The 14,759-nt window shown below is 43.2% G+C and overlaps 2 protein-coding genes across 2 annotated transcripts in view; both read left to right on the top strand.

The window, feature by feature from the left end:
• The first annotated feature begins 684 nt into the window (after positions 1-684).
• Positions 685-11,009, top strand: LOC136759049 (apical endosomal glycoprotein). Its single transcript, XM_066713860.1, has 2 exons — positions 685-1,280; positions 10,759-11,009. Exons 1-2 carry the CDS (start codon positions 965-967, stop codon positions 11,007-11,009), a joined length of 567 nt encoding a protein of 188 aa, XP_066569957.1. The 5' UTR covers positions 685-964.
• Positions 11,010-14,217: 3,208 nt separating this feature from the next.
• The window catches only part of alk (ALK receptor tyrosine kinase), a 29,514-nt gene continuing 28,972 nt past the window's right edge, over positions 14,218-14,759 (top strand). Inside the window, exon 1 of the mRNA XM_066703089.1 lies at positions 14,218-14,759. This exon is cut by the window's right edge and continues 250 nt beyond it. The gene's annotated coding sequence lies outside the window, so the exon portion shown is untranslated.

Raw genomic sequence — 14,759 nt, 5'->3', positions numbered from 1 at the left:
AACACACACACACACATACACACACACACACAGCTGATGGTAGATTTATCCAGGTAAGCCAGCATTAGGGTTCCCAGTGATACGTTTCAGATCCCGAAGTTGTCCTGGTGCCCTGGTATAACTTTATATCTTTCTTATAAGCAAATATTAAAACATACCCTGCAGGAAGGCAAGAGAAATTTAAAAGCACAGCTCTGCATGAATCCCTTTCTGGCCTTACAGGTTCAATATAGATAGCAGAAAGCCAGTGGGCAGAACATGATTAGCTGTTCAAGCTAATATTCAAGAAATGACACAGGAGTTCATAGCTATCAGGGGGCTCTGATGCTTCTGGGGCACTGAGAGACACCCAGCACATTGTGAGCTGTGCCTGCCCTGGTCACTTTCCACCTCCATGCGTGAACTGAAACATTTGACATCTCTAGAAATGACAAGACTGAAATTGATACTCAGAGATGCAGAAAAATAAATAACGACTGAAAGAGGAGTGGAATTGGGAGAGGTGGAGTGTCAAGTGGAGAGAGGGCGGGAGGGAGGGAGAGAGCATGTTAATGGCTGGGAAAGGTAGGAGGGAGAAGGGCAAGTCATTGGTCCATAGCCTGAAGCTGTGAGCGCAATGTACAAAGAGACTCAGTTAGGTTAATAAAATTAGGAAGCACAATCAGCCACACTGGCAGCCTTGTGGTGAAAGGGCTCTTGCAGAGAGCTGAGAGCAGGCTTTATTTGCTCAGATACGGGGGAGAGAGCGAGAGGAACAGAGACAGGGAGAAGACAGAAACAAAGAAAGAAAGAAAGAGAGAGAGAGAGAGAGAGAAAGAGAGAGAGAGGGGCCTATTGCAAGTGTACAGCTGGACAGCCCCTGGTTTCTTGTGCTGCTTTAGAAGAGTGGAGGTCAGAGAGTGGAGAGAGGGCGAGCCGCACCGGGGGGCATGCTGACAGGAGGTGGGCTGCACAAGCTGCTGTGATGCCCAAGTTAGGAGCCGCGCTGCCTCACCTCGCTCCCTCCACGGAGGCCCTGCAGGACGGGCTGCCCCTTCCCCCAGCACTGACCCCCAGCCCGGTGAACAGAGCCAGGGCAATCAGGGTCTCTGTCCTCCTCCTCACATTCCTTGTCTTGTCTCTCCTGGGCAGCTGGGCACTCGTGAGGGTCAGCCTGAGGTTCCCGGCCACTCCCTTCAGGATCTCGGCAGGCTACGGTGGAGGGCACGGCGGGCATGGCGGACAGGGGGAGCTGGACATGGTGGTGATGGACTCTCGCTTCACCTCCAACTGCACCTTCGGTAAGAGACTGGGGCACTGCCCTGCACTGGTACTTACACTGTGGCACTTGCACTGGCACCGGCACTGACACTGTCTGCCTCCGGACCCCGAGACTAGTAGGGGCTCTGGGGGCAACCATACCTCCACATCTGTCTGGGTTCCACTTTGATTTTCTATAGATACAGCTGTGGGCAGGCATTAAGCGAAGCATGTATACATGTGTACTGCCTTGGGCTGGACAACAAAGTTCATGCAGAAATAGGGAGTGACTTGTAGTAGTTCTTCTTCTTGTTTTGTTGCTGATGTTGCAGCTTATTGTGTTGCTTATTGATGTTTATGTAATTAGATGGAAATTACAGGGATTTGTCCTGATAAAAAAATGTGATATCTTCTCAGAAAGATAAAAGAAAAAGAAAAAGACAGGCTTCAGTGTGTTGCTGTTGTGCAATAAGTGTTGAAGAGTTCAGCAATAGTTTATTTTCTGAGCAGTACTCTATTGCAAATTTACCTTTTTCTAATTAAAACATATATTTTACTGTAGTTTTTGCCATAGTTCTGCAGTGATTTATCATGGTTTAATATGCCTAGTGATAAATGTTTCAAAAACAATAGCAGACCACAGTATAATCATGGTCCAGTGTAGAAACACACAATAAAAGCATGTTAAACTCATGGGAAACCACTGTAAAACTATGGGAAAACATGTTAAAAAGTCTGAAAATCCCATGAAGATAAACTTGCATAAGATGAAAGTGTTTGTCTCCTGAGCAAACAGCGCAGACAGGAAGCAGCACAGTGTAACCGGACTCCAAGACTGTTTCTGGCCTATTTATTTGTCTTTTATTTGATTGTCACTGATATGTGACGGCAAAAACCACAGGGGATGGAAAAGGGAACTTTTGTGCAGCAGCCAGAGAGACTGCAGTGAGTGAGCCACATGGTAAATACACTGAACCCTCCAGCGCAGGAAAGCACTGTCGTTTCACTGGACATGGCACTTGGCTAGAGAAACGAGGTGCTGTTGCTGGTGTTATTATTTCCATGCTTTATTGGAGTTGTTTGTGAAATATATATACAAATATATTATTTACTTTTCTCTTCTTTTTATCCATGCCCTCCTTATCTTGCTCCTTTTTCACTTGCTAGAAGAAAATAGGCATAAGCCCCTCACAGTAAATTAAAAACTGGCAACCTGACAATTGAACAGGTCCATCCGAGGGGAAAGACGATATTGTTTCGTTAGTCATTGTATGAGCTTTTCTTTGTGGAGGACCACAGAGCAGAGGAGAATAAAATAATTAAATAGATTCCGAATGTATCATTTAACAACACTGTTTCCCATGAAGTGTGTGTGTGTGTGTTGTTCTTTCAGACTGCAAATTAGATTTATCTGTGTGTCCATCAAACTTCCTCATAGACTCACAGAAAAAGGATGGCATTCATCTATACCTCAGCCATTCACTTGATTATCTAATTATAGAAAGAGAAAAATGGCTCAGTCGTCAGTTAATGCAAATCCTAGCCGATGCCGCTGTTATTCACAAATGACACAAAGTTTTAATTATTCAACACATCCTTGGTAAGACTGTTGAGAACACACACACACACATGCATATGCAGACTTTGTGTTTTTAAAAATATATAGTATGAAATGAAGACTTTGAGGAAGAATTTTCTTTTGTTATGTTATTATTAACTACTTATTTTACATGTGTGTATAGAAATGTATTGCTGGACTGAGATGTTGCCTGTTTGTTTTTTAATAACTGGAGGAAATAAGCAAGGCCTTTACGATCAGTAGGACCATTCAAGATGCTAATTTGACAGTACAGCTGGGAGCACATGACCTGGTCTGTTGCACCCTGTTTTCATTCATAATTGGATGGCAAAATTGCATTGATATAATCTGCCTGCCTTACAAAATAAGGAGGCCACCTGAACAATCCTTCCTGAAAGAAGGGAAAATAAGACTTAATTCACTGGTTTAGGAAAAGCTTAATATCTATTTGAAAAGAGAATATAACAATGGATGTATTTCATTGTCATTTCATCATTCCATGTATTTGTTGCCCTCTGTACTGGGGTGCGTTTTTTCCCTCTCAGTCAGAAGGAGACAGTTTTCAGATCTGACTCGGACAAGAGAGAGATGGGAGAAAACCTAGAAAAACACTCATGACTCACGGACTGGCCTGTCAGCTCCTGGAACCTTTAAAATGGTGCCAGATGGAGAGTAGAGGACAAGTGTATGGACAAGGGAGTTATAGTGCGTAGTGGGTGTTATGTTTGTTTTTCAACATGGTAATGACCTTAAACACAGAGCCACACAACACTCATGTTTATTTGTGTAGATAAGAAAAGAGAAGTACAGAAATTGAAAGAGATGCACTTTCCCCGAGATGTTTTTCCTGACTGATGTTGAAATGATAAGCTTAGAGCTGGACAGCAAAGTGTGGCAGAATGGCAAGACTCTGTGCAATCGTGACTGCTGTATAGTAGGGAGGGACATTTGCAGAAAATTGCTAGCAACATAATCAGCCCTGCAGTTTCTTTTGATGTGGGTAATACTTTTTCACACAAAAAATATTAATTTATGTTGATTCCTCTCTAAGAGATTTCCCAGATGGCGTAGTAATTTTGACTGACAACGTACAAATTAAATTAATGTAATTAAGACTGATGAATAGATGAGTTGTGGTATAATTAAAATAATGTATGTATATTTATAGGGTTTTGCTTTCTTTATAGACTCTTTAAAAAACAAAAGGGCAAAATGTATTAACTTGCACACATACACACATACTCACACTTGCAAGCATCAAGGTCTTAAATCAGCAGAGTCTTTCAGCTGCCATACAAGCTGTTTATTTTGTCATGCTGAATGTTATTGGGGGTTTTATTAGGCTGTAATTTTCATCAAGATCTTGTTTCAACTGCTTAATCTCCTTAACAGAAGAAGGGAACACACCTGTTAGTGTGGCATAAATTCAAACACTTTGACTGCAATGAAATTCATTATTTTAAAAGCCTTGAAGGCATCTTCTGCTTGTTTTTTTATTTTAAATATTTAGTTATGTATTTAGTTATTTATAGAACGATTGATTGCTGTTTCTGCAGTCCAGGCATAAAAAAGTGAAATTAAGTCTTGTTGTTATGGCAGAGTGTGAGCATCTTCCTTGGCAATCTTGCACTCTGTTTTGCAAGTGCTGTCGCTAGTCCAGAGCTTTGCAGTGCTGGTCCTACAGAACCACAGACCTGCAGGGGTTTAACAGAGCGCTTTTAAATAGCCAATGAGTGGCGAGCTGGTAAAAATGATTAGCATGCTCGTTAAGCAAATCATTGGTGTAACTGAGTTAATGCCGCTGAAGGTTACATTACATCCCCTGTTATGGTCTGACTGAGGGAGGCTCAGCTCTGCTCCCTGGAGACCGTAGTCCAGCTGGCCTCTATCAACAGCCAAAGACTCGGTGTGGAATGGGTTAAATTGGTCCAACTTAAGAAATAATTAGTTTAGTTACAGCTCAAGTGGCACAAAAGCAAGAATTGTGCTTCACCCCAGCACTGATTTGATCCAGTGCTGTCTGGACTATAGAAACCAGAAAGAGAATATGTGTATCTGCCATCTTACTGAGAGGCCTGGCTGACTTCACAATGGTATTTTCGGTCTCTGGGGAAAAAAATCCAAGAGACAGAGTGTTAGTCTGATAGTTAATAGGTCCGAGTATTATAGAACTCAGAAGGCACTATGGAAATATGCCATTCAATCTCCAGATGCCAGTGGTGTTAATCAAGAGCATATGCAGGCATACTCCATATGCCCACTTAATTTGAAGGGAATTTGCGTATGCCCATGTAACATTGCGCAAACCCACAAATAATTTGCGTATACCCTCCTATAATTCCTATAATTGATTGTGTCATTTGTCCACCATTCAGTGGATGACAAACACCCCCCTCCACGGTTGACAAACCTCCAGCACATCCCCAAACCCGGTCAATGAATCGCCATGACCCCCCCACCTGGTCAACAATTTGCCAGCACCACCGCCCCCTCCCAGATTATCAAATTAGAGTAGATCCACTACTTCAGTCACCATTACAGCACTGCCCAATGTGTATGAACTAAACCAGATACAGCTGTAAAAGATACTCAAGTCTGCTTTCATGATTTTCACTTCTCAGGGTGCTAAACCATACATGCTTCGTCCATAATTGGTCTGGGATCTGAAGTTATTTTACAGTCACCTTGGGAGAATTATTTCTTGCTTTAAAAATGCAGGCTCTGTTCCTCCTACTGTTTCACAGGTGCCTTTCTTCACATTTTCATTAATAATACTCTGAAAATCTTCCTCTGGCCTTCAACAAAGTCTCAGTGCTGGCAAGTAACTAAATTACTGTGGGATATATCTCCATGACTATGTAGTGTCAGAAGCATTTCAAATAAAGTTCTCTGAAGATTCAGAAGAAATGCTTAGTTCTCCATTCAGATCGGAGCAAATAATAAAAACATTATTTACCAAGAAAATCACATTTAATGAAAAGAGGTCCGTGCAATGCGGAAAAACACAGCAAGCACGAAGCAATTTTCATTTTAATTAGATGAACACAGTCGTCCATAACCCTCAGCACTCCATCAAAAAGCCTTCACTGAGACTGGCTAAATTCATCAAAGCGGGGAGCAGCGGACGTCTCTCTGTCTTACTGGGTTTTCAGACACATCCTGACAACAGGCGCGAAGGTGTCACCCCTCTAAATCTGCTGTCAGAGTTACTTACGGAGGATCTGAGACGGGACGCCGAATCTGTCAGTGCATCAGCTGTCACGGCTGCAGCAGCCTTGGACCTGACGAGGATGACTTTGATGTAGAGGAGGGGAAAACTCACTCAACAAACTCTTATGAATGAATTAAAGTGAAAATCTGGAAGTAATCACCCTTCTGTTCTTGGTGCAGTTCATCTCTCTGCTAATACAGCTGCTCGGGGATCGCTGGCTGCGGTGTTGGATATCCCTGTAGAGTTTCTACAGGGCAAAGTGCATATTGCAGCTCAGTATCAACCTCGTAGTCCAGACTGTGTGTAGAGTGGTCATAAAGTTTTATCCCACAATGCTTGACAGTTCTTTACCTCAAACATTACACCTTCTGGCAAGCACAGTGCATAAAACCACCAGCTCAAACAGCTACTGTGTGAGTTATGACTTAGAGTTAAAGATGCACTATGTGCTCTGTGCTCTTCAGTGGTGGTCTCTTCAGTGGTGATCATCACATCACCACTGAGCTGTCCCACATAGTCTCTCTCTCTCTCTCTCTCTCTCTCTCTCTCGATACAAACTGTCTCTGTCAGTTTGTATCGAGAGAGAGAGAGAGAGAGAGAGAGACAGATGAAAGGCGGGTATTTCCCGTCGAATATAGCTTTGTTCTCTAGAGGTAATTGAATCCTTTATACAGTAGGTCCTCTGTTCTGGCAGCTTTCACAGAGCAGGGGAGAGTCACAGCCAGCAGGACTTTTACCACAAAGAACCAGGAAGCCAGCTGTATGATAAACCTTAACAATTGAATATCTTCTATATTAAATACAGCAGATTTTCATTAACAAGAGAGTTGGCTTTAATGTGTTGAGGAGCAGGGTGCAACACTCTTGAACTCAATGAACCCCCAAAGGAAAAACTAAACGGGAATCTTCACTTCATGTGCTTTATGCAACTGGCCACAGGGCTCTGTTTGTGTGGCAGATCCCTTGATCCTACCTCCCTGTGCTGAGGCTTATGGCAACAGTCTTTAATATAGACCAGAGGTGGCCAAACCTGTTCTTGGAAAGCTACAATCCTGTAGGATTTATAGGTCTCTCCGAATCATCAATCACTAAATACCTCGGGCTCATGCTCCATTTGACTCCCACCAATTGAATCAATAAAGTAGCTAACGGTTTGGATAAAACAACAATGTTAGATTGCAGATGCAACCCTGGTAATCTGGAAGAGAAAATAGTTAACATCCCTTCTTGGGAACTATTTTCCAATTGAAAGATATCCAATAAACACCAGGGATCTGCAGGCCCCGGCTTGGCCAGTCCTGGTAGAGTATAGGCTGAGGAATTGGGCTGCTTCTAATCTCTACAGAGCTCACATGTAGCTTGCTCTGAGCTTTGATTTAACGCTGTTGGAAAGAAAATACATCAGAGAGATACAAAACTGAGCATAGTGTACTAAATATAAGGAGCAGCTGTTATTTATCAATGATATCTTTTCAGAGTTTGCTGAACACAGGTTCGGGCAAAAGCGAAAACTGTAAACATCCAAGGTGATTGGACTGGGGGGTATAAATGTTTTGCCTCCAGTCCATTGATTTTAGTTCAGTCTTGTGGAGCACAATCTTGGTGTGTATTAATGGCTGATTGAATGTCCAGAGACATTGGGATTCCTTAGAAAGTTGGGCAGCCCAGACCCTCAGCCTCCAGCTTTTATAATGCAGATCAAATCATTGATTGGAAAACACAGGAGTGTAGGAGTTACTTTGAAGGCATTTGTTATTGCTAGTATTGGTTTTCCTTTAATACAATATCCCTACACTCAGGAAGGCAAAGGGAAAAGAAAATCCAGTTTAGAATTTTAAACCACAGCCGTGCTTGGATACGAGACACTTGATTGGCTACCGAACATTCTCAGAAGGTGCCACACTCTCCGTCTGGATAGGTCCAACTTACAGACATCTGGAAACTTGCCCAGCCAATGGCATTTTTAGTTTCAGCTTCCACTGCCAAAGCTACATAGTGTGTGCGTCAGCCCTAGTCATACTGAAGTCTGCTGCATGACAGTCACCAATCACAGCCCAGGTGATAAAGCATCTCTTTAGGCACTACAGTTGTACTGCACACACAGGGAGAGAGGAATGCTGTGCTTGTGAGGAATAGGCAGCCATTCGCTGAGTTATCTATCAGAGGAAGGAGGAGGGGGTGCTGTTAGCTGTCCTGTCTACTGTGTCCCTCATTCGCCTCATCTGTCAGTGCGCACGAGGATCTGTCCCTGAGACACAGACAGGCCTGACAGATCTCCTTCAATAACCCCCAGATGGACGCGCCGGAGGCCTGACACTCATCCTCCTGCGTCACATGACTCACTTCTTCAGGGCCGATCCTCTCCCTCTCCTTCTCCTGGAAAAACATCCTGCTGTTTGTAGCACATACCCAAGATTTAAGCCCAGTCTCTTCCCAAATTGACAACTGCGATAATGATCATCTTAACGGTTAGTCGTCTCTTTCCCTGCAGGCACAGAGCACACCTAGGCGATAGTACGGTGCCTCGAAATCACACATTCAGTCTTGGCTTGTGTGTGTGTGTGTGTGTGTGAGCAGAGAAAGATCTACAAACAATTGTTAAATGATATTCTGCAAACCGGAATTGTAGTTTCTTTCTGTAGTACAGAACTGTGTCAGCAGAAGCATTAATTATAGTCTTTATTCCTTATTACATGCTCCTTGCTCGCACAAACACGGCTGCAATCTGGCTTGTTTAAATCAAAGACCAGGGAAGCTGCACGTGAGCAGTGAGTAATTGCTCCTGCAGTCATTAGCGAAAATGCTAACACAGAGACAAATTCATACCTCTCTGAGTTCATCGATCACCCAGTGCGGCGAGCAGAGCACAGCAACACAGCGGCGCTCAGTAATGAAACACACCTGTTTGCAAAGTTTTACTGGCTTGCAGGAGGGCTGCAACTGCAGTCAATGAAGCCAAAGTACATAAAATGTTCTGTGTTTCTCATCAGAAGAGGCTTGCTGTGTTTTCTATCTTGGGTCAGTATCTCCTCAATGCAATGCAATTTGGTTCCAAATAAGTGCACAGCTATGAGAGAAGTCTCTTCAAAATGCAACAAGGACCAAACATATGCATGGAAAAGACCATTGCACACACACACCTATGCATTATACTCCAAACTGAACCATTCTAATTAACCTAAGATTATATCTCCGGCTGCAAGAAATCTGCCCAAAGCTGTGTTAATCCTGTACAAGTGCACAAATATACTGTGCACACAATTGACTTTTTCTCCTGATCAAACAGCATTATTCTGCTGGTCTTTGATGCCCTACCACTTTATGGACAGTGAGCAACACACCTCCAAACGTGACTCTGTAATGTTTAAAGGGTAGAGTTGTAATAACACTATGGATTTGTTTTATTATTATTTACAGTTCACAGTTGCCTCCTGTAGCAGGCAGTGTGCAGTATTTTCCACAATTATGAAAGCTTTCTATCACCTGCAGGAGGGGCGAAATGTAATGTGCGCAAGCCATTCATCACCTTTCAATTTAGTTTTATCTCACTGGTGAAGGGTTATCTTGGTAGGACCTTTAAATGGCTTGGGGGATTTTGTTGTTGTGGTTGTTCTCAAAGCCAGTTAACAGTAAATGCATTGCACATCGAAGACATATTTCCCACAGAGTCGTCAGCTCCATAATCCTTTTGAGATGAATGTTTTAGGTCTCCTCCAGAAAGCTTGGGAAGCGATCAACAGCATATATTCAACAGCTTCAAAGTCACGATGAGTAAAAAGCATTTTCCGAATAACATCTCTGTAAATAAGAGCATTAAATCCTGTTGTTTTATAGAAAAAGCTATTTTTCTCTTCAGTCCTAATGTGTCCATAGATGAATCTGAATGTGTTTTGCATCGCATGTCTCTGAAGCTGTTTTGCACGTGTGGTTATTTTAAGTGATACTTTGATGCCATTTTTAGTAGGTTTAAAGCGATAACGTGCAAATGGTTTACAGGTTTATTGCATTTGTCCTTTGTTTTTGAGGAGGACAAAGTTTGCATGCATTGTGTATTTGTATTTATTTAATTATGTTGTTCTTCTTGTTGTCAAAGTTGAAATACAGAACACATGCCGTCAAAATTCACAGAAAACTAAATAACTTACAATGATGTAGGCTATTTGTGCATTAGTACTTGAATAACGCTCTACACTGCAATTGCAAAACTGTTTTTAAATCCAGCTTTAACAACTATAATTTAGTTTTTTGGGTTCAGTGTTCATATAGTTAAGAAAGTTGTTTTCAAATTGAACTATAGTAATTTGAAACTGTATTACCATTTTGCAAGTTTTATGTGAGTGCTGACAGCGTATGTGTGTGTGTGTGTGTGTGTGTGTGTGTGTGTGTGTGTGTGTGTGTGTGTGTGTGTTATTATTATTATTTTTATTTCTTGGCAGACGCCCTTATCCAGGGCGACTTACAACATAAGTGCAAACAAAGTCCAAAAATACAGTTCAGTAAAGGCATCAATCATTACAAATTTCAATTTTGTGTGTGTGTGTGTGTGTGTGTGTGTGTGTGTGTGTTGACAGTGTTTGTGTGTAGGAGAGGAGTGTATGTGTCTGCGTGCATTGACACAGTGTGCATCTCGGGGTGTTGAGAGTACGTGTGTGTGTTTGTTGACAATGTGTGTGTGTATGTATGTGCATATGTGTGTCTATGTGTGTTGACAGTGTGTCTCTCATTGCAGCCTCGCCTCCCAGTCCCCGTGTTACTCTGCAGGGCCACTACAGCTGCAACCGCGGGCCGAAGGTGAGTCTGGGACAGATGTGCGACTTCCAGAAAGACTGTCCCTCTGGTGATGACGAGGAATCCTTGTGCAGTGAGTATGCTTCCAATGGGAGTGTTGCACTGTGGGAATGCAGGAGTGTAAGAATGTGGGAATGGGGCAGCGTACAGGATATCAGACAGTCAGACACCACCAGCCAACTAACTAATTGATAACACATGACATGACACAAGGTGGAACTTTACTGTAAGTACCTATGCAATTACTCAGTACTTACACTCAAACATTGCCCACATCAAATAGAGCATTTCCAACTTATTAACTCATTAAGGAGAGGGCTACCCCATACAACTGGCCTTTGTTGGTTGGCTATTGTTAAATGTTTGGTGCAGGAGCATCTGTAGTCCAACCCACCCCCCAGCCCCTGATCCACACAACCCCCCAGACAAACATGCTGTGTGAAAAGACCAGTACCCTGTCACGGTAGGGATTTGTACACCCTTCTTCCAAATCTAGGGGGGTGGCATTGATTTCAACAGCTCTCACACCAGCACTGTCTATTCCCTCCTATGGCCCAAGGGGTACGCAGCTGCTGAAATGCTCTCTGATAGATGGTCACTGCAGGAGGGAACCCAGCACTGACAACCGCAATGGGTGCAGGGGCGGCTAAATATAATATGTTTCCCACCTCCGCTCTTCATCCTTTCCTGCTGCCTCTTTTCCCCACCAGATTCCTGCTGTTAGATTGTGCAACTCCTACCCCAGGCAGAACCGTGACTCACACATACTACTGCACGTTAGATTGACCCCCCCCACAGAGTCCTCACCAGTCTGCTCGGCTCAGCCCTGAAAGAGGAAACCAGTATGACACCCCCCTGCCTCGCTGTGTTGGGGTGTGTGGTTAGGTGTGTGTGTGTGTGTGTGTGTGTGTATGTCTGTGTGTGGCCACGCATACATTTTTGATCTTTACCGCACCATGCAAGAAATTCTGTGATAAGACGCACCGTAATTGCTTTTCAAGTTAATTTAAAGCTTTCAATTAAAATGGGTCAATAATGTTAACTAAAAGCATGGCCAGTAGAACAGTGAGCAAACATCCTGCAACACTCAGGAGACTGCAGTTTGCGGATGAGTAGGATGAGCTATGGATTTTGGTCAGTGGGTCCAGATCTCTGCTTGTTACCGGGCCTGGTGATGTCTGCGGGTTTTCATTATTATCTCTCACTCCAGCAGTACTCTCAGCGTCAGCCTGCATAATCACACACATTCCCCATAATTTAAATCCTATGTAATTAACGGCAATGTCCTGTTCTCTGCGGATGGAGTTCCGAGTCGAATCGACACTGGATTACGTGGAAATCAACTTTGCACAAACAAGAACAAATAGGAACATGCTAAAAAAAAATCTATCTATATATATGTGTGCGTGTGCGTGAACCATGCTGGGCTGTGCAGAAGCAAAGTTTCTACAACACGAAAGGACACCGATAAATATCCTGAAAGATCCAAGACTCGATAATCGCCCCACAACCTCAGTGTTGTTTCCTTGTTTGTGAAGATCAGCTGTGAACTGAGAGGCTGTGTCTCTGAGTGGAGGGGGAAGTGTTTTTGAACTCTCCTTTGTGGGAGTGTGTTCTCCTTTTTGTTTTTATGTTTTTCTCCTCCTTGAATAAATAAGGAAGAAGTATTCCAATCTCCCCACCACATTAACACCAGCGAGAGAAGGGCACCAGTCCAGTCCCAGAACACTAAATTAAGTAATTTGCAGCGGCCCTGGACTGAGCCCCGGAGCCAGACGTTTCAGATGAAATGTCAGACTTTGAGAATGACTTCATCTAACCTGTAGACTAGAGCAGATTCTGAAATCATTCCGCATTTTCCTATTGAGCCTAATAGGTTACTGAAACTAGCAAATGCAAACTGAACAAAAAGCCAGATGAACACAAGATCAGCACAATAAAACTGAGTGTATTGAAGTACTTTTTGCAACACCAAAACTAAGTGCACATGAACTCAACCTGCATGTCCTGTTAATGACCAGGAGCAGGGCTATCAGCACGCAAAATGGTTGTAAGTAGTTATTGACATTGATTATTTTTTGTTAGGCAGCCATAAAAACTCACAGCCGTTTCCAAGGCCTCCTTTTATTGACAGGCAGGATTTCTACGACCTGTCGACACACTCCCCAACCGTGTAGCACTGTAGATAGACATACCAGCCAATTAAGTACATTGATAAAAATACTACTACTACTATAATAACATTATTATTAAAAAGAATCATCCCCACATCACAGTGAATAACATGGCTATAAGTTATTCAATGCTGCAAGGTGTTTTTAAGCAACTGGCGTCTGTTCTCCGTTCTGGGCTCTCCTGGAAAGCAGACAATGACTCTGTCGACAAGCGTACCTTGCAAGGATCTCCACACTTTGACAGGAAGTACATGCTGGCTTTTGAGACCCCTGCCGTGCCAATCTGATGGTGGTTATCTCACCCCCCTATGCTCGCCAGGAGAGAGCGAGAGAGAGAGAGAAGGGAGGCTCGGGGGGTTCGGTGCCCACAGCAGGGCAGCCGGGCTACGTTCTCCACAGCAGAGCGAGAAACTCAGCGAGAGCGGCAGAGGCCAGGGCTCGATCTGTGTTTGTTTTTATGGGTAATTGATCCCAGTGCTTCAATCGCTGCAGACCCTGTTTGGAAACAATGTCAAAGAGTCAGTGCCAACAATGCAGCAAAGAACCCCTCTCCCTCTCTCTCTCTCTCTCTCTCTCTCTCTCTCTCTCAGCTCTCTTTCCCTCTCCATCTCCCCAGCTTACAGAAGTCTTACCTCTTCACATGGTTCTTGTCTGTAGGAAAACTTTACAAATAAGAAATAAGAAATGAAAAACACAAAGCTGTGAGCTGAATACACAGGTCACATAAATATAAAAACATCATCCTGAACTCCAGAGCAGCAGGACAGTCACAGGAAAGGAAAAATAATACGCCTAAAAAGGCAGACGAAAAAGAAGAGGAAGAGGAAGGGGGAAAAAGTGAAATAACAGAAACATCGACCTCCTTCTTTCACTCCGGCCTCCATTGACTTGTCTTTGTTGCGGGCTTTAAGATGATTTACTGTGAAAAGGCTTCTTTATCACCCACACACACACAAATGACTGAAGGTTGATTTATTGAATGAGACTCACTGCAGTCAAGAGGCAACCCAGATGTGACCCCAGCTGTGACCCCAGCACAGAACAGCTGAATAATCATCCAACTTCCCCTAAGCCTGCTCTTAGCTCTCCATTGTTCCAGCTGTTCACTTCGTGCCCCCTCAGAGTGCCAGTATCTTGGAGACCTTGAGGCTATCAACCCCCCCACCACCACCTTCACCCTGTTCAGTTCTATCTATGAGGAAAGGCAGGATTGTTGTTCCCCTGGCTCAGAGACAGACTTTATTTTTTGCACTTTTTTTTTAAACTGTATCATTTTCAAGGTCAGTCAATTTTTTTATATATTTTTTGCAACAGGCAAATAAAATGCCAAGAAACAAAACAAACTAAAAACACAAAGAAACAACAGAACAAAGGTCCCTGCAATGGGGTATTGAATTACGTTCTCTTTCTAACTCTCTCTCATCTCTAACCACTGGCACACAGTGACTCTCTTTCTCCCAGCCTCTAACCCTGCCTCCCTCTCTCTCTCTCTCCTCTATCTACAGGCAATAAACATCAGGATTTATCCCCGTTTAATTCTTTCTCACTTTCTCTGTAATTCTAATTCAAATCCAAAGATGTTATTTTCGGCATGACTGACTAACTGCATGTACCGACACAACGATTTCGAATACAATTAAACACTGACACATAAAAGGCAGATATTTATAGCCAAAAACAATTAATATATCTCCCTCTCTCTCTCCCTTTCCCCCTCACTCCCTCGTTTCCCCTTTCATTCTCTCTCTCTCTCCTTGTCCTCCCTCTC

This window comes from Amia ocellicauda, chromosome 1 (assembly GCF_036373705.1).
Source record: "Amia ocellicauda isolate fAmiCal2 chromosome 1, fAmiCal2.hap1, whole genome shotgun sequence".
Lineage (NCBI taxonomy): Eukaryota > Metazoa > Chordata > Actinopteri > Amiiformes > Amiidae > Amia > Amia ocellicauda.
Note: the sequence above shows the minus strand (reverse complement) of the source record. Positions and strands in the feature narration are given on the sequence as shown.